Source organism: Cherax quadricarinatus, chromosome 34 (assembly GCF_038502225.1).
Source record: "Cherax quadricarinatus isolate ZL_2023a chromosome 34, ASM3850222v1, whole genome shotgun sequence".
Lineage (NCBI taxonomy): Eukaryota > Metazoa > Arthropoda > Malacostraca > Decapoda > Parastacidae > Cherax > Cherax quadricarinatus.
In genome coordinates this window covers 17,387,051-17,409,162 of record NC_091325.1, presented here as the reverse complement: position 1 = coordinate 17,409,162, position 22,112 = coordinate 17,387,051, and the positions used below count along the sequence as shown (strand labels likewise).

General features: G+C 37.2%; 1 protein-coding gene across 1 annotated transcript in view; it reads left to right on the top strand.

Annotated features, from left to right (window-relative positions):
• The window catches only part of LOC128693791 (nitric oxide synthase, salivary gland-like), a 71,701-nt gene that overhangs the window by 6,303 nt on the left and 43,286 nt on the right, over positions 1-22,112 (top strand). The window contains exons 2-8 of the mRNA XM_053783668.2: positions 1,885-1,991; positions 7,385-7,521; positions 9,971-10,133; positions 11,846-11,937; positions 12,776-12,917; positions 14,755-14,894; positions 21,134-21,308. Of these exons, the coding sequence (XP_053639643.2) occupies positions 1,902-1,991; positions 7,385-7,521; positions 9,971-10,133; positions 11,846-11,937; positions 12,776-12,917; positions 14,755-14,894; positions 21,134-21,308 (939 nt within the window). The 5' untranslated portion in view covers positions 1,885-1,901. The remainder of the gene's footprint in view (positions 1-1,884; positions 1,992-7,384; positions 7,522-9,970; positions 10,134-11,845; positions 11,938-12,775; positions 12,918-14,754; positions 14,895-21,133; positions 21,309-22,112) is intronic.

Genomic DNA, 22,112 nt, shown 5'->3' with positions numbered 1-22,112 from the left:
GTGCATGATTCTGTATATATAAACAATGCCTAATTTTATGTAGGTATGTAAATATGAATAAAGGATATATATGGCAAACTGACAGCTCCTTCGTGCCAGAGAAGGGAGTAGGACTGACCATCTAATTTTTGTGGATAATATCAAAAATTATTTAATTAATAAGACTTTTATTATTTGGATATCCAAATTATGCCCTGAATAAAGTAGTAAACCATAAGTAAATAAAATTATATATATATATATATATATATATATATATATATATATATATATATATATATATATATATATATATATATATATATATATATATATATATATATATATATATATAGTGCATATATATATATATATATATATATATATATATATATATATATATATATGTCGTGCCGAATGGGCAGAATTTGCTATCTTGGCTTAAATAGCAACGTTCATCTTGCCATATAGGACAAGTGAAAATTTGTGTATGCAATAATTTCGCCAAAATCATTCTGAACCTAAGGAAACAAATATATTTCACTGTGTTTGTTTAGTATTAAATTACTCTAAAGAAATCTAAAATATATTTAGTTGGGTTAGGCTAAAATAAATAGTTCTTGTTATAATATGGTTAGGTAAGTTTTCTAATATTCTTTTGGTACAAAATTAAAATTTTTTACATTAACATTAATGAAAAAAATATATCTTTAAACGTATAAGAGAAACTTTAAGAAAGGACTTAATTTTAAATGAGTTCTTGCTAATTGACCAATTTTACATATTCTGCACGACATATATATATATATATATATATATATATATATATATATATATATATATATATATATATATATATATATATATATATATATATATATATATATATGTATATATATATATATATATATAGTGTGAGTGCATGGGGTGTATGTGTGTGTGTGTGTGTGTGTGTGTGTGTGTGTGTGTGTGTGTGTGTGTGTGTGTGTGTGTGTGTGTGTGTGTGTGTGTGTGTGTGTGAGTGTATGTGTTTGTGTGTACTCATCTAACTGTTGTTGCAGGAGTCGAGTCATAGCTCCTGGCCTCGCTTTTCACAGGTCTATACTAGGTTTACTTTCTGCTCCATACGATTTATCATACGTCTTCTTAAAGCTATATATGAATCCTGCCTCCACTACATCACTCTCCAGACTGTTCCACTTCTTGACAACTCTATGACTGAAGAAATACTTCCTAACATCCCTGGACTCCCTCGAGCCTTCAGCTTATAAATTGTGGTCCCTTGTTGCTGTGTCTGATCTCTGAAACATCCTGTCTCTATCCACCTTGTCATTTCCTCTCAGCATTTTATATGTCTTTATCTTGTTCTCCCTGTCGTTCCTGTCCTCCAGTGTCGTCAGGTCGATTTCCTCTAACTTTGGTTCCCGGATTAGTCTTGCTGCAATCCTTTGCACTTTCTCTAATTTCTTGACGTGCTTGACCAGGTGTGGGTTTGAAACTGGTGCTGCATACTCCAGTATGGGCCTGAAGAACACTGTTTACAGAGTATTTAGCGATTCCTTATTGTGGTGTCAGAACGCTATTCTTAGGTTTGCCAGACGCCCATGTGCTGCAGCAGTTGTTTAGTTGTCTATGATAACAGCAAGAACAGCAACAACAACAACAACAACAACAATAATAATAATAATAATAATAATAATAATAATAATAATAATAATAATAATAATAATAATAATTAATATTATTATTATTATTATTATTATTATTATTATTATTATTATTATTATTATTATTGTTACTATTATTAATTAATTAATTAATATTATTAGTAGTATTATTATTAATTATTTATTTTAAAATGTTTAATTTTTTATCTTTTTAAATTTTATTTTGAAATTTAAACAGATTAGCTACGTGCAAGTATGGAGTGCAAGGTGCTCAAGCCCCGTCGTCTGGAAAACTTCGCTTCCAAGAAAGAATATTACGACTCTCTGCAGGTGCACACCAAGCAGGTATGTCACGCTGGGAGGCCGGTACATTTGTTGTTAGTGGAGAATTTACAAATATGAAGAATAAGTTTTCAGAGGGTCATAAGAACATAGGAAAGGAGGAACACTGCGGAAGGCCTACTGGCTTATATTAAGCAGGGCTTTCTCAAACCCAAACCCAAATCAAGGCTGTCTTTTGAGCAAAGGATTCTGTAGGTGAGTGTTGTATGTAAGGAGGGGCATATCTACAACCTCTCAGGCTACCTTGCCAGACTTCTTATCCTCCTCCATTACATCCAACAACCTGGCAATCTGGCAGAGGGTTGATGATCCCGGCTACACTAATGTATGTAAGGAGGTGAGTATCCCATGTGACGGTGGATGTTACAGTATGATTGATGAGTTGTGTTACTCTGCACACGAAGAGGGTCTGGGGCGTGACGGGTGTGGCTGAAAGTGGGCGTGACGGGTGATCATGGTCGTGACGGGCGGGTGTGGTGGTAGGCATGTAAAGTGGTTGTGACAGATGGGTGTGACGGGTGAGCATAAAGGTGACTGTGACTGAGAAAATTAAATGCATGATCAAACATTCCAGTAAGAAGGCAGAAGGAGTGGGTAAATGTTTACATATTTGCATGTGGAAGTTAATGTGCGTTTCAACCGATGCTTCACGAAATGAAAATTTACAAATCATTTTATAAGCTCAAAGACATCATTATCACTATTTTTGTTATGAGTTTCACGCAGTCATACGGTGTCCAGAACTGGGATGTGACTAAGGTTGATCTGAATAGGGAGAAGATATCTCCTGTTCCTCGAGTAATACATTAAAAATCGCATATCTAGTTATGAGAAGAATAATGCAGTAGTCTTATTGGTGACGCGTTGCGCCAATAAAAACTACGGTGCACTGTCTGTTATCCTGGGACCAAGATTTCATCGTCAGAATCAAGAGACCCTCCTTAATGTAAGAGACTCAAAGAAAGGGACTCGTTAATTAGAATAAGTTCAATTTAGATTGACAGTGCAATGCTATGATGGAGATAACTGCAGACACAGTCGTGGTAACACATATATAAAATACTGAGAATAATTGACAAGGTGGATAAGAACAGAATGTTTCAGAGATGGGAGACAGTAACAAGGGGTTACAGCTGGAGGTTGAAAACTCATATGAGTCACAGGGATAATAGGAAGTAGTTCTTCTCTCACAGAGTTATCAAGAAGTGGAATTATCTGGAGAATGATGTAGTGGAGGTAGGATCCATACATAGCTTTAAGAAGAGATACGCTAAAGCTCATGTAAGAGGGTGATAGTTGACATAGTAGCAATCAGCGAAGACTCAGGGTCAGGAGCTGTGAATCGACCCCTATAAACCACAAATAGATGAGCACATGTTCTGTCCAAGGTCACTCTCTCCAGCCGGTCTTTCCTCTTACATCACTATTGTCCCAGGAAATATAATTGGGAGGAAACAGAGTTAGAAAGGAATTTGTGCGTTACGCACGGACGTGCATGTGTCTGTATATTTGTGATTATTAGCGAATGTGTTTACTTGTATTTTCAAATAGTTGCATTTCGAATAATTTACATCAAGGCAATATTGTTTTATTAAAAGTGTGTGTGTGTGTGTGTGTGTGTGTGTGTGTGTGTGTGTGTGTTGTGTGTGTGTGTGTGTGTGTGTGTGTGTGTGTGTGTGTGTGTGTGTGTGTGTGTGTGTCTGTATGTGTGTGTAATCACCTAATTTTACTCACCTAATTGTGGATGCAGGGGCCGAGACTCAGCTCATGGCCCCGCCTCTTCACTTATCGCTGCTAGGTCCTCTCTCTCTCTCTGCTCCCTGAGCTTCGTCATACCTCGTCTTAAAGCTATGTATAGTTCCTGCTTCCACTACATCACTTACTAGACAATTCCACTTCCTTACAACTCTATGACTAAGAAGTACTTCCTGACATCCCTTTGACTCGTTTGAGTCTTCAGCTTCCAGTTGTGACCCCTTGTTCCTGTGTCCCCTCTCTGGAACATCCTGTCTCTGTCCACCTTATCTATTCCACTCAGTATTTTGAATGCCGTTATCATGTCTTCCCTGACCCTCCTGTCCTCTAGCGTCGTCACGCAGATTTCCCTCAACCTTTCTTCGTAGGACATTCCCCTGAGCTCCGGAACTAACCTTGTTGCAAACCTTTTCACTTTCTCTAGTTTCTTGGCGTGTTTGACCAGGTGTGGGTTCCAAACTGGTGCTGCATACTCCAGTATGGGCTTGACATACACAGTGTACAGAGTCTTGAACGATTCCTTACTAAAGTAACGGAACGCTATTCTCAGGTTTGCCAGGCGCCCATATGTTGCATCAGTTATCTGGTTGATGTGTGCTTCCGGAGACGTGCTCGGTGTTGTGCTTACCCCAGGATCTTTCTCCTTGAGTGAGGTTTGCAGTCTTTGGCCACCTAGCCTATACTCTGTCTGCGGTCTTCTTTGTCCTTCCCCAATCTTCATGACTTTGCATTTGAGGGTTTAATTCGAGAAGGCAGATGCTGGACCAGGTGTTCAGCCTGTCCAGGTCTCTTTGTAATCCTGCCTGATCCTCATCTGATTTAATTCTCCTCATTAACTTCACATCATCTGCGAACACGGACACTTCTGAGTCTATCTCTTCCATTATGTCATTCACATATACCAAAAATAGCACTGGTCCTAGGTCCGACCCCTGTGAGACCCCGTTCGTCACAGGCGCCCACTGTGATACCTTATCACCTACCATGACTCATTACTCGTTGTTGTCTCCCTGTAAGGTATTCTCTGATCCACTGCAGTACCCTTCCTGTTATATGTGCCTGATCCTTCAGCTTCTGCACTAATCTCATTTGAGGAACTGTGTCAAAGGCCTTCCTGCAGTCCAGGAAAATGCAATCAACCCAACCCTCTCTCTCGTGTCTTACTTCTCTTACCTTGTCATAAAACTCCGGTAGGTTTGTGACACAGGATATGCCTTATATGAGTCCGTGCTGATTGTCGTTCATACTCTTGTTCCGTTCCAGGTGCTCCACCACTCTCCTCCTGATAATCTTCTCCATGACTTTGCATATTATACACGTCAGTGACACTGGTTTGTAGTTTAGTGCCTCGTTTCTGTCTCCTATCTTAAAAAGGGGGACTACATTTGCAGTCTTCCATACCTCAGGAAGTTGCCCAGTTTCAAGCGATGTATTGAAGATTGTGGTTAGTGGCACACACAGCGTCTCTGCTCCTTCTCAAGGACCCACGGGGAGATGTTGTCCGGTCCCATCGCCTTTGAGGTATCAAGGTCACTTAGCAGCTTCTGCACCTCCTTCTCCGTGTGTAATTCACTTGTGTATCTTTGTATATATGTCCTTGTATGCGCATGTATGTTAATGTGCTCGTACGTAATCGACACACACACACACACACATATAGCAGAAACAAGCGGGTATATATAGAGAAATATCGCAGTCAGCAGGACTCGATACTGCTTACTGGGGCGGACAGATTCCCAGGCAGCGCTCTAGAATACTCGGCCATCACAAATGCCACATTAGCTGGGCAGCCTGCTTCACAAGCCATGTTTCTCCCAGCCCGGGCACGTCAGTGAGCCTCAAGCATGGATTCATGTTCTTTAGGTATAATATAGTCCCTGCTCCTTTCTATCTTCGAAGTTGGCGACCGTGTATGGAGTCAGCGTTGATTACCATGTCTAGTACAATCGTCCAGGACTCTGGTGGTTTTAGCTTATCCGGGGTCTTGGCTAAATTAATATTACCATGTCAAAATAAGGAAATCAGGTAATCACAGTTAGTTCCTATCATCTCCCTCCACGCTACGACCATCCACGTGCATGCTTGAGCAAGCACGAGCTCCAGGATGGTGCTGCATGACAAGGCCTGATCTATAACTGTAGAGATCTGAATATTTTTTTTAGGATTTCTTGAATGCATTTTCTTTCTTCGTAGTTAATATGCTCTTCCAGTCTCGGTACTATGCTTGCTCCAAAGACCTCATCTCTTTCAAAGTCTGTAGTCTCTATACCCCTAGTCTATAGTTTTTCATATTTTTAACAACTAAACATTTGCTGGAGATTTATTTCTTCATCATTTTGCCTAATCATCCTTGTAGATATTACAGGTTGTCTTTTAGGCTTTCTTTTTCTTCAGTTTATATTTTCTTCATTTATTTTATATTATCCAGGTTTTCTTATATCAGAAGAACCGGTCTCAGTACTTATCGCTTTAGGACGGTACACTTCACTCCTCCACTTTATGATACGTCCTCTCTGAGAAGTACATACTGTCTTTCCTTCCACTTATGTATTCTGCTACTCCCATTATTATTAGATTTTCTTTTCATTTGCCAATCAGCCTCTGGTGTCTTATACGAAAATGCCTTTTTTTTTTTTTTACAATTAAGGTATACATTGCTCTCTCACCCACAGTCTCTTTCCACTGTATTTGTGTGACAGGACTGTCCTTCAGTAAACCCACACGAGCTGTATTTTATGAGTACATTTTCTCCAGGTGCTGCATAATCCTCTCCGTTTTCTATAAACTTAAATAAGATTGCATGTCAAGTATTCAGGTTAGTAGGTGAGCTCTACGTAGCCGATGACTCGAGCTCACTGCACCGCACCACCAGCAATTCACATCTAACCCAAAATTTCAAGCAGAAATTTCAGATGACCTATCGGTTCAGGATAAATCGAAATGTCTAGAGTTTTTTTTCCATTGAATCGTGGACTAATTCTGGATTACCTGTTCATCTCTTCGGATGAATATTGAGGCAAAATTCGCTGAACATATATTTCAGAGACTGCCCAATCTCCAGTGACTTCCTGAAGAATTTAGACAATGGGTCACATAGTAGTACTTCCATTATTTTTAAAATAAATTGTAATACACTGTCAAATGTATTATAATTTATTACAATTGTAGTTTATTATTATTTATTGATGTATCCACCTCACATTGTTGGTCTTCCACATCAGTCTCTCCGGTGTTACTTTTGACCTCATCCTCTGTTTAGTAGATTATACAGTGATGATTTCGCAAGGAGTTTATTTTTAATAAATACATTATATATTACACAAATAACCCGCACATAAAAGAGAGAAGCTTACGACGACGTTTCGGTCCGACTTGGACCATTTACAAAGTCAAACTAACTAGAAGTGGAGCAGGACGGCTATATATATACCATTCTTGTACTACTACTACTACTACCACCACCTCTTCCTGCCTATATATAGCCGTCCTGCTCCACTTCTGGTTAGTGTGACTTTGTAAATGGTCCAAGTCGGACCGAAATGACGTCGTAAGCTTCTCTCTTTTATGTGCGGGTTATTTGTGTATCGTTCCGGTCACGGTATTGTGCTTTTTTTTGTTATATATACATTATATATTTACAGAGAGGAGAGTGCAATGAGCAGGTGTGTAATGGGTCCTTCATGAACATCAGGAGGATGCTCACCACTCCTCGACCCCCGGCTGAGATGATGGTCCAGGCCAAGGAATTTTTTGATGAATACTACACCTCCTTGAAAAAGTTAGTGCGTTCAGTCATAATATTAAACTTACTTCATTAAAAACTGATAAAAAGACAAATATGTCATTGGTCCCAACCTCTCTCTCTTTTCTCTCTCTATCCTCCCTCTTTCCTCTTCTCTCTCTCTCTCTCTCTCTCTCGCGCTATATATATATATATATATATATATATATATATATATATATATATATATATATATATATATATATATATATATATATATATATATATATATATATATATATATATATATATATATATATATATATATATATATATATATATATATATATATATATATATATATATATATATATATATATATATATATATATATATATATGTCGTGCCGAATAGGCAGAACTTGCGATCTTGGCTTAAATAGCAACGCTCATCTTGCCATATAGGACAAGTGAAAATTTGTGTATGCAATAATTTCGCCAAAATCATTCTGAACCTAACGAAAAAAATATATTTGATTGTGTTTGTTTAGTATTAAATTATTGTAAACGTATTTAAAATATACTTAGTTGGGTTAGGCTAAAATAAATTGTTCTTGTTATAATAAGGTTAGGTAAGTTTTCTAAGATTCTTTTGGTGCAAAATTAAAAATTATTACATTAACAATAATGAAAAAAATATATCTTTAAACGTATAAGAGAAAATTTCAGAAAGGACTTAATTTTAAATGAGTTCTTGCTAATTGACCAATTTTACATATTCGGCACGACATATATATATATATATATATATATATATATATATATATATATATATATATATATATATATATATATATATATATATATATATATATATATATATATATATATATATATATATATATATATATGTCGCGCCGAATAGGCAGAACTTGCGATCTTGGCTTAATTAGCAACGTTCATCTTGCCATATAGGACAAGTGAAAATTTGTGTATGCAATAATTTCGCCAAAATCATTCTTAACCTAACGAAAAAATATATTTCACTGTGTTTGTTTAATATTAAATTATTGTAAACAAATCTAAAATATATTTAGTTGGGTTAGGCTAAAATAAATTGCGCTTGTTATAATAAGGTTAGGTAAGTTTTTACATCACCATTAATGAAAAAAATATATCTTTAAACGTATAAGAGAATTTTTTTTAGAAAGGACTTAATTTTAAATGAGTTCTTGCTAATTGACCAGTTTTACATATTCGGCACGACATATATATATATATATATATATATATATATATATATATATATATATATATATATATATATATATATATATATATATATATATATATATATATATATATATATATATATATATATATAGAGATAGATAGATAGATAGATAGGTAAAACTTGCTATTTTAGCTTGTATAGCAATACTCTTCTTGCCGAATAAGGCAAGTGAAAATTTGTGCACGTAATAATTTGGTAAAACTCATTCTGATCTTAAAGAAAAAGATATTTCATTGTGTTTGTTTATTATTAAATTATTGAAAACTTATCTAAAATATATTTAGTTGCATTAGGCTAAATTAAATTGCTCTTGTTACATTAAGGTTAGGTAAGTTTTCTAAGGTTCTTTCGGTAAAAAATTATTAATTTTTACATTAAAATAAATGAAATATATATATATATATATATATATATATATATATATATATATATATATATATATATATATATGTATATATATATATATATATATATATATATATATATATATATATATATATATATATATATATATATATATATATTATATACACAAACATCGATCTCTAGTTGAACAAGACTCGAACCTACGAATCTTGGAACAAGGTACGCAGTGCTATACCAATCTACCCACACGACAATACCTTGCGCTACACGTTGATCCAAGGCAGCCAGCAGGCGAAATATACACAAATGTTTGTGTATATTTCGCCTGCTCTTGCGAATTCCTTGCATTGTTAAAATCTCTAGTAAGGCTGATGCATGCAGGAGATGAGATGAAAAGCTGTAAGCCTTCTCTCTGAAAGCTGGCTGCCTTTCATCAAAGTCTAGCGCAAGCTGGACTCCCAGGTATTGGTTCAGTGTGGCGAGATTGGTATAGCACTGCGTACCTTGTTCTAAGGTTCGTAGGTTCGAATCTCCTTCTGCCAGAGATCAGTGTTTGTGTATATTTCTCCTGCTCTTGCGAATTCCTTGTATATATATATATATATATATATATATATATATATATATATATATATGTGTGTGTGTGTGTGTGTGTGTGTGTGTGTGTGTGTGTGTGTGTGTGTGTGTGTGTGTGTGTGTGTGTGTGTGTGTGTGTGTGTGTGTAGATGTGAAGAAAATTGTAATGACACTATGTAAACAACTCAAGGAGTGAGTGGGATTCAAAAACACAGGAAGCCAGTCATACCAGCTGTTTTTCCTCAAGCATAAACTAACACTAGTTGTACAGGTTGGAGAGCGAGGAACACGTGGTTCGCTGGAAAGAGGTGTCAGCTAGTATACGCAAGCGAGGTACTTACCGTCTTACCAAGGAAGAGTTACAGTTCGGTGCTAAGCTGGCTTGGAGGAATGCTCCAAGATGTATAGGCAGGATTAACTGGACCAGACTGGAGGTATGTACATATGACTGACGCTGGCTAACTCTTTTAATTTAAGGCCTCTTAATCTTTCAGAGTTTCAGTTGTAAATGAACTGCAGCAAATAATTTTTTTTTTCCTACAAGAGATCAGCTGCAGCTATATAACAAAATTAAAATTAAAGAATAGGTTTTGCCGGATAAAGAGTGCACACAAGAATGTTTTAAATATTCTTGCAAGTTTAAGTAACTTATGAGATTTGAATAAGGTGTTCCGTGTTGCATGAGCTCATAGCTACGGCTCTAACCGGGAAATATATTTGTGGAATAATTTGCTTTAGATGATTGTTGCTTGATGATAGCGTTCATACAGTAGTTGTAATGTAAAGAGAGCCAAGAATACTTTATGAGAGTACAGGTGGTTACAAAACAGTTAATTTTAAAATCATTCGTATTTTTTTAGATAATATAGGATATCTATTTAATCACAATACATGCAGACTTAGGGATTTATCTCCTTAATTCAATTTTCTTTGGATGTTAATTATTTAAATGTTTATACTAATGGACATTGCATTCGATATAAGATGTTGTATATATTATTTTTTATTAACACATCGGTCATTTCTTATCAAGGCAGGGTGGCCCGAAAAAGAAAAAGGTTTATCATCATTTACTCAATAACTGTCTTGCCAGGAATGTGCTCACACTACAGTTATAAAACTGCAACATTAACACCCCTCCTTTAGAGTGCAGATACTGTACTTCACATCTCCAGTCCGGCTCGTTGGTTTCCCTGAATCCCTTCATAAATGTTACTTGCTCACGCTTAACAGCATGTCAAGTCCTAAAAACCATTTGTCTCTCTTCGTTTCTATTTAACATGCGCACGCATGCTTACTGAAAGTTCAATCCCCCCCCCCACACAAAACCTCCTTAACCCCCTCCCTCCAACCTTTCCTAGGCCGACACCTACCCCGCCTTCCCTCCACTACAGATTTATACACTCTCGAAGTCGTTCTATTTCGTTCCAGCCTCTCTACGTCTGAACCACCTCAACAATCCCTTCTCAGCTCTCTGGATATTAGTTTTGGCAATCCCACACCTCTTCCTAATTTCCAAACTATAGATTTTCTGCATTATATTCACATCACACATTGCCCTCAAACATGACATCTTCTCCTCGCTGCAACATTCATCACCCATGCTTCACACCCATATAAGAGCGTTGGTATAACTATACTCTCATCCATTCCTCTCTTTACTTCCATGTTTTTTTGTCTCCACAGACTCCTCAGTGCACCACTCAACCTTTTTCCTCTCATCAATTCTATGATTCATCTCATCATTCATAGATTCATTTGCTGACACGTCCACTCCCAAAGAGCAACTGTGACAACTCCCACTTTGTGTTAGATTTTTTATCTTTTAACCCCACACCTCTTACCAACACCCGAGCATTCACTTCTCTTACAACTCCATCTAGAAATATAGTGAACAACCACAGAGAGACATCTCACTTCCCTGTCTAACGCCTACCATCACTGGGAAATAATCTCCCTCTCTCCTATATACTCTAACCTGAGCCTCACTATCCTCGTCAGATAGACACACACACACACACACACACACACACACACACACACACATACACGCGCGCTCGCGCGCTCGCGCGCGCGCGTATGTGTGTGTGTGTGCAAACATAATATCATGAAAATAGTGTAAAAAAAATGTTTTCCAAATTATCAGCTGTTTGATGGCCGTGATGTCACAACACCTCAAGAAATGTTTGATATCATCTGCGAACATATCAAGTATGCAACAAATAATGGAAACATCAGGTTGGTCGCACTTTTGTGTAACAGTTTGTCTTCAGTTTTCTTCACTTCTTGTCCACCATTCATTGGTTTTCTGTAACCACATGAAGAGTCTTCCATTGCATTTATGTCATTTGGAATAATATAATACAATGTAAAAACAGCTAAGAATTATTCTTGAAATAAAATTATATGATGTAGCTTAGGTTTGCCATAAAATGCAATAGTAGCAGCAGTTACAGTTTTCAAAATGTGATAATTTACGTATTTTAGCTAAAAAAAATTGTCAGAAAATGTTTTATACATCTCTGATTCATCGAAATATACAGTTAAATAACGTTTTAGAACACTTTTCTCATTCATCTACTATTTCACATTCTTTAAAAAAAACATATGGAAAGTAAATAAAATCGAGGGAAATCAGTTGCCATCATTGAAAAACGGAGGAACTACTGACGAAGATCGTCCTCAGAGTACCCAAGACATTGCGAGCGCTGTGAGAATTTCTCCTTGGTTGAATCAAAGCGTTTTGACTAAAAATTTGAAAATATGGCGAGTAGGTTCGAAATTTGACTGGACCGTGGGTGCTGAGCCCATGTAACTCATTATAATTAAGTGTATGTTCAAAATTGATGCTTTATAATAGGTTAATTTTTGATACTTTATCAATACCGTATAAGTATCTATAATAATATGTCTGTTAATTTATATAGCAGTTAATAGTCTTGGATATCATTTGCTCGGTTTCCGAGTGAATGATATCCAAAATACTGTTTGAAATCTAAAATATATGTTATTTTAAACTGAATAAAGTTTACTCTCTTTCGAGTTGTAACATGGTATCTTCATTATCGCTGGTTAGGTCAGCCATTACTGTGTTCCCGGAGCGCCGACCCGGACAGAGAGACTTCCGGGTGTGGAACCAGCAACTCATCAGCTACGCTGGGTATGAGAACCCGGACGGAACCATCACCGGTGATCCCGCCTACGTCGCCTTCACGAAGGTTAACCTTGAGTGTATTTTGCTTTGTATTATATTCAAAGACGCTAAGTTTGTGGTGTTTTTTCCTCGGTAGCTGAAAAACACAGTTTTTTGCTAAGTTATTTTGTAGCTGTCATCCTGTTTCTAAGAGTAAACTTAATTTCCTCGTAGCCCCTAGATACTACACGAACATTATGGTTTCAGTGATTCTGTTGGAATATAAAATAGCATTAATAATAATAATAAATAATAATAATAATAATAATAATAATAATAATAATAATAATAATAATAATAATAATAATAATAATAATAATAATAATCATAATAATAATAACAATAAAATCAACCATGTATTACAAAATTAGTGTGTACACTTACATAACACATCCATGCCTATCAACCATGTATAAATCTGTTTAACATGTACACACTGTCTGACACATTTATACGTGCTTAACATATGCTCACTTAACTTACACGCTTACACAAATACACACACACACACCTGCCTCACACATCAATATAATACCTACCTACCTGGCGCTCACATTTTCCTGAAATACAAGACAGACAAGTGGACACTCTCGTGACACATAAATACATATATGTAAGCACTTGTTCAGCATGTAAAGGCATGTATATTGTTATCATTATCAAGGGAAACATTACAGGCAATGAGTAAAGCTGAAAAAGGCTTTGTAAACAGATTAAATATCTGTACAGTAGACGAAGTTCTCATTGTTTTGCCTTCCTCAGCTTGTAGGACTTGGAAAGAAAACATAATGCAAATCTTAGATGTAAATTTTTCTTTGTCGTTTTTGTTACTCTGTAAATCCCTGAGTACTGGGATAAGATGATCATTTATTGGTGTAATACTGAACATATAAAATTCAATGACCAGCTGCCTATTGCCATTTCTGTTAAGCACTGTAATGAGATGTACTGAAGAATAAAAGTACCAGTATCGTGGCTGGAACAATTTGCAAAAAGACCGCACCATAGGTCTATGTGTGAGCGAGAATATGTGAAGAAACTTTGAAGTTTAGTCTGTGAAAAAGGAAGGGGATAAAAAGTTAGAAGACTGGCCAGGTGATGAGACTACCAGAAAAATAGGCTATGAGGGGAGTTCTAGCAGAAAAATTAGTAGTAGTGGTAGTAGTAGTAGTAGTAGTAGTAGTAGTAGTAGTAGTAGTAGTAGTAGTAGTAGTAGTAGTAGTAGTAGTAGTAGTATTAGTAGTAGTAGTAGTGGTAGTAAAGAATGGAGCAGTAGCAGTAAAATTATTGAAATAAACATCCTAAAGAAGTAATTCGTTATCTCGACTAACTTTCTACTACTTCTACTACTGCATCAACATTTAGTATTACTACAACAGCTACTATTTATACTACTACTATACTATTACTACTACTACTACTATTATTATTATTATTACTACTACTATTACTACTGTTGCTATTACTGCTACTATTACCGTTACTGCTGATGCCACTAATATTACAGCTACTCATCTCCCAACCTTTTTTTCTCGTCACCTGACCTCTCTTCTAACTTTCTTTCGCTTCCATTTATCAATTTGTCCTCTGATCTTCTCTCCATTTTCTCGCTCATATGTGACCTCATAATAGTCCAGGATGGACTATTATCAAGAATTTAATTGACATACATCTGCATAACATATCTGTATTTGTCTAGCAAGTCATCCCCTGCCTAACATGTCCACACACCTACCTAACATTCTCAAATATGTTCACATCTGTCTACATGAACATACACTTCCTTGTATACACCTCTTTTACAGAGGCACACCTGCAAAACATGTACACATCTCTCTTACACACACCCTTATGTGCTTCAGTTGTGTGAGGGCCTCGGCTGGAAAGGCGCTGGTGGGAGATTCGACGTTCTTCCTCTTGTGTTATCAGCAGCTACGGGGGATCCCCAGTGGTTCTGCATCCCAGATGAACTGGTGCTACAGGTTTCTTTTCAGCATCCTAAGTAAGTGTGGATGATGCATAAATCTTGATCTTTGTACCTAGGATAGATTAAATTTTTGTGACTTAGAATTAGTGGTATATTTCTCTAACCAGTTTTTTAACCCAGTACTGAAGAACCACATGTAATTACAATAATAGCACCAATAATAATAATAATAATAATAATAATAATAATAATAATTAATAATAATAATAATAATAATAATAATAATAATAATAAAAATAATAATAAATATAATAATAATTATAATAATAATAATAATAATAATAATAATAATAATAATAATAATAATAATAATAATAATAATAATAATAATAATAAAAGTGAAGGAAAATTACTCACATTATTTGAAAGCTAGATCATCTATATCTGATTTTAAACAAAATTTGTAATTTAAAAGCACTTTTTGTAGGAACAAAATTCATTTATTTACGTTTCATACACAGTGGGTGACACCGTTCCACTGTAGGTGACAAAGTTTCACTGTAGGTGACAAAGTTCCACTGTAGGTGACAAAGTTCCACTGTAGGTGACAAAGTTCCACTGTAGGTGACAAAGTTCCACTGTAGGTGACAAAGTTCCACTGTAGGTGACAAAGTTCCACTGTAGGTCACAAAGTTCCACTGTAATTGACAAAGTTCCACTGTAGGTGACAAAGTTCCACTGCAGGTGGCAAAGTCCCACTTTAGGTGAAAAAGTTCCACTGTAGGTGACAAAGTTCCACTGTAAGTGACAAAGTTCCACTGTAGGTGACAAAGTTCCACTGTAGGTGACAAAGTTCCACTGTAGGTGACAAAGTTCCACTGTAGGTCACAAAGTTCCACTGTAATTGACAAAGTTCCACTGTAGGTGACAAAGTTCCACTGTAGGTGGCAAAGTCCCACTGTAGGTGACAAAGTTCCACTGTAGGTGACAAAGTTCAAGTGTAGGTGACAAAGTTCCATTGTAGGTGGCAAAGTTCCACTGTAGGTGACAAAGTTCCACTGTAGGGGGAAAAGTTCCACTGTATGTGACAAAGTTCCACTATAAGTGACAAAGTTCCACTGTAGGTGACAAAGTTCCACTGTAGGTGGCAAAGTCCCACTGTAGGTGACAAAGTTCCACTGTAGGTGACAAAGTTCAAGTGTAGGTGACAAAGTTCCATTGTAGGTGGCAAAGTTCCACTGTAGGTGACAAAGTTCCACTGTAGGGGGCAAAGTTCCACTGTATGTGACAAAGTTCCACTATAAGTGACAAAGTTCCACTGTAGGTGACAAAGTTCCACTGTAGGTGACAAAGTTCAAATGTAGGTGACAAAGTTCCATTGTAGGTGGCAAAGTCCTACTGTAGGTGACAAAGTTCCACTGTAGGTGGCAAAGTTCAAATGTAGGTGACAAAGTTCCATTGTAGGTGGCAAAGTTCCACTGTAGGTGACAAAGTTCCACTGTAAGTGACAAAGTTCCACTGTAGGTGACAAAGTTCCACTGTATAGGGCAAAGTTCCATTGTATGTGACAAAGATCCACTGTAAGTGACAAAGTTCCACTGTAGGTGACAAAGTTCCACTGTAGGGGGCAAAGTTCCACTGTAGGTGACAAAGTTCCATTGTAGGTGACAAAGTTCCACTGTAGGTGGCAAAATTTCGTTGTAGGTGATAAAGTTCCACTGTAGGTGACAAAGTTCCACTCTAGGTGACAAAGTTCCACTTCAGGTGATAAAGTTTCACTGTAGGTGACAAAGTTCCATTGTAGGTGACACCGTTCTACTGTAGGTGACACCGTTCCACTGTAGGTGACACCGTTCTACAGTAGGTGACAAAGTTCCACTGTAGGTGACAAAGTTCCACTGTAGGTGACAAAGTTCAACTGTAGGTGGCAAAGTTCCACTGTAGGTGACACCGTTCCACTGTAGGTGGCAAAGTTCCACTGTAGGTGACAAACTTCCACTGGAGGTGACAAAGTTCCACTATAGGTGATGAAGTTTCACTATAGGTGACAAAGCTACACTGTAGGTGACAAAGTTCGACTATAGATGACGAATTTCCACTATAGGTGACGACGTTACACTGTAGATGACAAAGTTCCACTGTTGATGACAAAGTTCCACTGTAAGTGATAAAGCTCCATTGTGAGTGACATCGTTCCACTATAAGTGACAAAGTTCCACTGCAGGTGTCCAAGTTCCACTATAGGTGACAGATTTCATCTATAGGTTACAAAGTTCCATTATAGGTGACGTAGTTTTACTATAGGTGACAAAGTTCCACTATAGGTGACAAAGTTTCACTGTTGGTGACAAAGTTCCATTGGGTGACACCATTTCACTATAGGTGAAAAAGTTCCACTGTATGTGACAAAGTTCCATTGTAGGTGACAAAGTTCCACTATAGGTGACAAAGTTCCCCTATAGGTGACAAAGTTCCACTGTAGGTGACAAAGGTCCACTGTAGGTGACAAAGTTCCACTGTAGGTGACAAAGTTCCACTGTAGGTGACACCGTTCCACTGCAGGTGACAAAGTTCTACTGTAGGTGACAAAGTTCCACTACAGATTACGAATTTCCAATATAGGTGACGAAGTTCCACTGTAGGTGACGAAGTTCCACTGTAGGTGACAAGGTTCCACTATAGGTGACAAAGTTCCCCTGTAGGTGACAAAGTTTCACTATAGATGACCAATTTCCACTATAGGTGACGAAGTTCTACTGTTGGTGACGAAGTTGCACTGTAGATGACGAAGTTCCACTGTAGGTGACAAAGTTCCATTGTAGATGACAAAGTTCCACTGTAGGTGACAAAATTTCACTGTAAGTGACAAAGTTCTACTGTAGGCGACAAAGTTTCACTGTAGGTGACAAAGTTCCACTGTAGGTGACAGAGTTCCACTGTAGATGACAGAGTTTCACTATGGGTGACAAAGTTCCAATGTAGGTGACAAAGTTCCACTGTAGATGACGAATTTTCTCTATATGTGACGAAGTTCCACTGTAGGTGACAAAGTTGCACTGTAGGTGACAAAGTTTCACTATAGATGACGAATTTCCACTGTAGGTGACGAAGTTCCACTGTAGGTGACGAAGTTATACTGTAGGTGACAAAGTTCCTTTGTAGGTGACAAAGTTATACTATAGGTGACAAAGTTCCACTGTAGGTGACAAAGTTCCACTGTAGGTGACAAAGTTCCTTTGTAGGTGACAAAGTTATACTATAGGTGACAAAGTTCCACTGTAGGTGACAAAGTTCCACTGTAGGTGACAATGTTCCACTGCAGGTAACAAAGTTCCTCTGTAGATTACAAAGTTCCACTGTCGGTGACAGAGTTTCACTGTAGGTGACAAAGCTCCACTGGGGATCAAACATTCGTAAAATCTAGAACTTTTTCCCTCCTTGATGCTTCTTTAAAATACTGTTTTTTGGCTTACGTTTCTGTCTGCCTTAAATAAATTTCATAAAACAATGTAATAGTGATTAAACCATGGTACAGGATGGGTTAGAACTCATGGCATGTGAGTCGTATAACTCCAGGCCAGTTCTAACCCCATCCGTACCCTGGTTTGTTTGCAATTGCCCTACTGCAGTTACGTGAGTCATATTAGTGATTATTATCGTAAGTAGACTAGCGATAATTTGGTCAATAATTCATTGCGTGATTTTGTCCCATGAAAAATTGAACATTATATGTAAATGGCTTGTCATCAAAATTGACTTAAACTGTAATCAATGATTAAAATTATTTTCAAGATGAATTACTTCACATCTGAGTTCAGGGATTAGAATTTGTTAATGTTTATCATGTTCATGATGTCCACCATGTTCATGATGTCAACCATGTTCATGATGTCCACCATGTTCATGATGTCCACCATGTTCATGATGTCAGTCATGTTCATGATGTGCACCATGTTCATGATGTCTACCATGTTCATGATGTCTACCATGTTCATGATGTCAATCATGTTCATGATGTCCACCATGTTCATGATGTCCACCATGTTCATGATGTCAATCATGTTCATGATGTCAACCATGTTCATGATGTCAACTATGTTCATGATGTCCACTATGTTCACGATGTCAACCATGTTCATGATGTCAACCATGTTCATGATGTCCACCATGTTCATGATGTCCACTATGTTCACGATGACAACCATGTTCATGATGTCAACCATGCTCATGATGTCCACCATGTTCATGATGTCAGTCATGTTCATGATGTGCACCATGTTCATGATGTCTACCATGTTCATGATGTCTACCATGTTCATGATGTCAATCATGTTCATGATGTCCACCATGTTCATGATGTCCACCATGTTCATGATGTCAATCATGTTCATGATGTCAACCATGTTCATGATGTCAACCATGTTCATGATGTCCACTATGTTCACGATGTCAACCATGTTCATGATGTCAACCATGTTCATGATGTCCACCATGTTCATGATGTCCACTATGTTCACGATGTCAACCATGTTCATGATGTCAACCATGCTCATGATGTCCACCATGTTCATGATGTCAAAAATGATCATGATGTCAACCATGTTCATGATGTCAACCATGTTCAAGATGTTCATCATGTTCATGATGTCAACTATGTTCATGATGTCAACCATGTTCATGATGTCCACCATGTTCATGGTGTCAATCATGTTCATGATGTCAACCAAGTTCATGATGTCAACCATGTTCATGATGTCAACAATGTTCATGTTTTCAAAAATGTTCATGATGTCAACCATGTTCATGATGTCAAAAATGTTCATGATGTCAACCATGTTCATGATGTCAACCACTTTCATGATGTCAACCATGTTCATGATGTCAACCATGTTCATGATGTCAGCAATGTTCATGATGTCAAAAATGTTCATGATGTCAACCATGTCCATGATGTCAAAAATTTTCATGATGTCAACCATGTTCATGATGTCAACCATGTTCATGATGTCAACCATGTTCATGATGTCCACCATGTTCATGATGTCAACCATGTTCATGATGTCAACCATGTTTATTATGTCAAAAACGTTCATGATGTCAGTCATGTTCATGATGTCAACCATGTTCATGATGTCCACCATGTTCATGATGTCAAAAATGTTCATGATGCCAACCATGTTCATGATGTCAACCATGTTCATGATGTCAAAAATGTTCCTGATGTCAACCATGTTCATGATGTCAACCATGTTCATGATGTCCACCATGTTCATGATGTCAAAAATGTTCATGATGTCAACCATGTTCATGATGTCAACCATGTTCATGATGTCAACCATGTTCATGATGTCCACCATGTTCATGATGTCAACCATGTTCATGATGTCAACCATGTTCATGATGTCAACCATGTTCATGATGTCCATCATGTTCATGATGTCAACCATGTTCATGATGTTCATCATGTTCATGATGTCAACCATGTTCATGATGTCCACCATGTTCATGATGTCAACCATGTTCATGATGTTCATCATGTTCATGATGTCCACCATGTTCATGATGTCAAAAATGTTCATGATGTCCACCATGTTCATGATGTCCATTATGTTCATGATGTCCATTATGTTCATGATGTCAGTTGTATTCATGATGTCAATCATATTCATGATATCAATTATGTTAATGACGTCAACTATGTTCATGATGTTAATCATGTTCATGATGACAATTATATTATATAAGTTATGTTTACGAGAGCTGCCACGGCAGGTTTATACATTAGTCTTCAATGGTACTGGTCTAAACATTAGTCTTCAATGGTACTGGTCTAAACATTAGTCTTCAATGGTACTGGTCTAAACATTAGTCTTCAATGGTACTGGTCTAAACATAAGTCTTCAATGGTACTGGTCTAAACATTAGTCTTCAATGGTACTGGTCTAAACATTAGTCTTCAATGGTACTGGTCTAAACATTAGTCTTCAATGGTACTGGTCTAAACATTAGTCTTCAATGGTACTGGTCTAAACATTAGTCTTCAATGGTACTGGTCTAAACATTAGTCTTCAATGGTACTGGTCTAAACATTAGTATTCAATGGTACTGGTCTAAACCCACGTCATGTAAACATGAAGAAAGTCGAATTTTTTTCTTGCAGAGCACTTAGGTCTTAAAAATTCTTCTTTAGTTACCATTAAATCGCCAAGCAAGCATAACTAGAGCCAGTAAACATTGAGTATCACTAACAGAGAAATTTATAACTAGATGAGGAGTAAACTACCACTGTTGGAAATAAGACAGTTCATGAACAGATACGAGTGGTTCAAGGAGCTGGAACTAAAGTGGTTCGCCATGCCTGCTGTATCCTCCATGATGCTCGACTGTGGCGGCATCGAATTTACCGCTGCGCCGTTCAACGGCTGGTACATGTCCACAGAGATTGCCACCAGAGACCTGTGTGATGCCCAGCGCTACAACGTCCTCCAGGTATGTTAATGCTGCACCTTTACTTGACCGAAGCTGCATTAACAAATACATACACCAGCAATTATAAATACATGAGCACCAAGTTATTTCTACTAAGATCCTTGATCAACCAAGTAGTCTACATGCACCTCTTGTTTACTTATGATTTTATGAAATGTTTTTACCACTTTTTTCATACCTATTACTCACTTGACTAGCATGTTTTGATTTTTCAACTCACCGGCCGTCTCCTACCGAGTTAAGCTGAACCGAAAAAGAAGACTCTTTTAATGTTATTTACTGCCAGAGGCTTGCTGACTTTACAGTTCAGATGCCACCCCAGACTGCGCTGTCCTCACCCCTCCTTCAAGTTGCAGGCACTGTACATCCCGCCTCCAGGATTTAAGACCGGCTATCCCGGTTTTTCTGAATCCCTTCATTTGTGTTACCTTGCTCACACTCCAACAGCACGTCAGTTCATTCAAGCCACTAATCTTCTCTCACTTCTGTCTAATATGCTCGCACACTCCTGTTGGATGGCTAAGCCTCTTATACCTAAAGCTCCTTTGCCCCTTCCCTCTAACTTTCCCTAGAACGACCCCTAACCTCTCTTCCCTCCAGTACAAACTTATACACCCTCCAAGTCTCCCTATGTTGCTATATCCTCTCAAAATGTCCAAAGCACGTCAATAACTCTTCCTCCTCAGTTCTCTGGATAATACTTTTACTAACCCCTCACCTCCACTAAAGCTCCAAACTACGAATTCTTTTGTATAACATTCCCACCATACATTACCTCCAGACACATCACCACTGCCTTCAGCC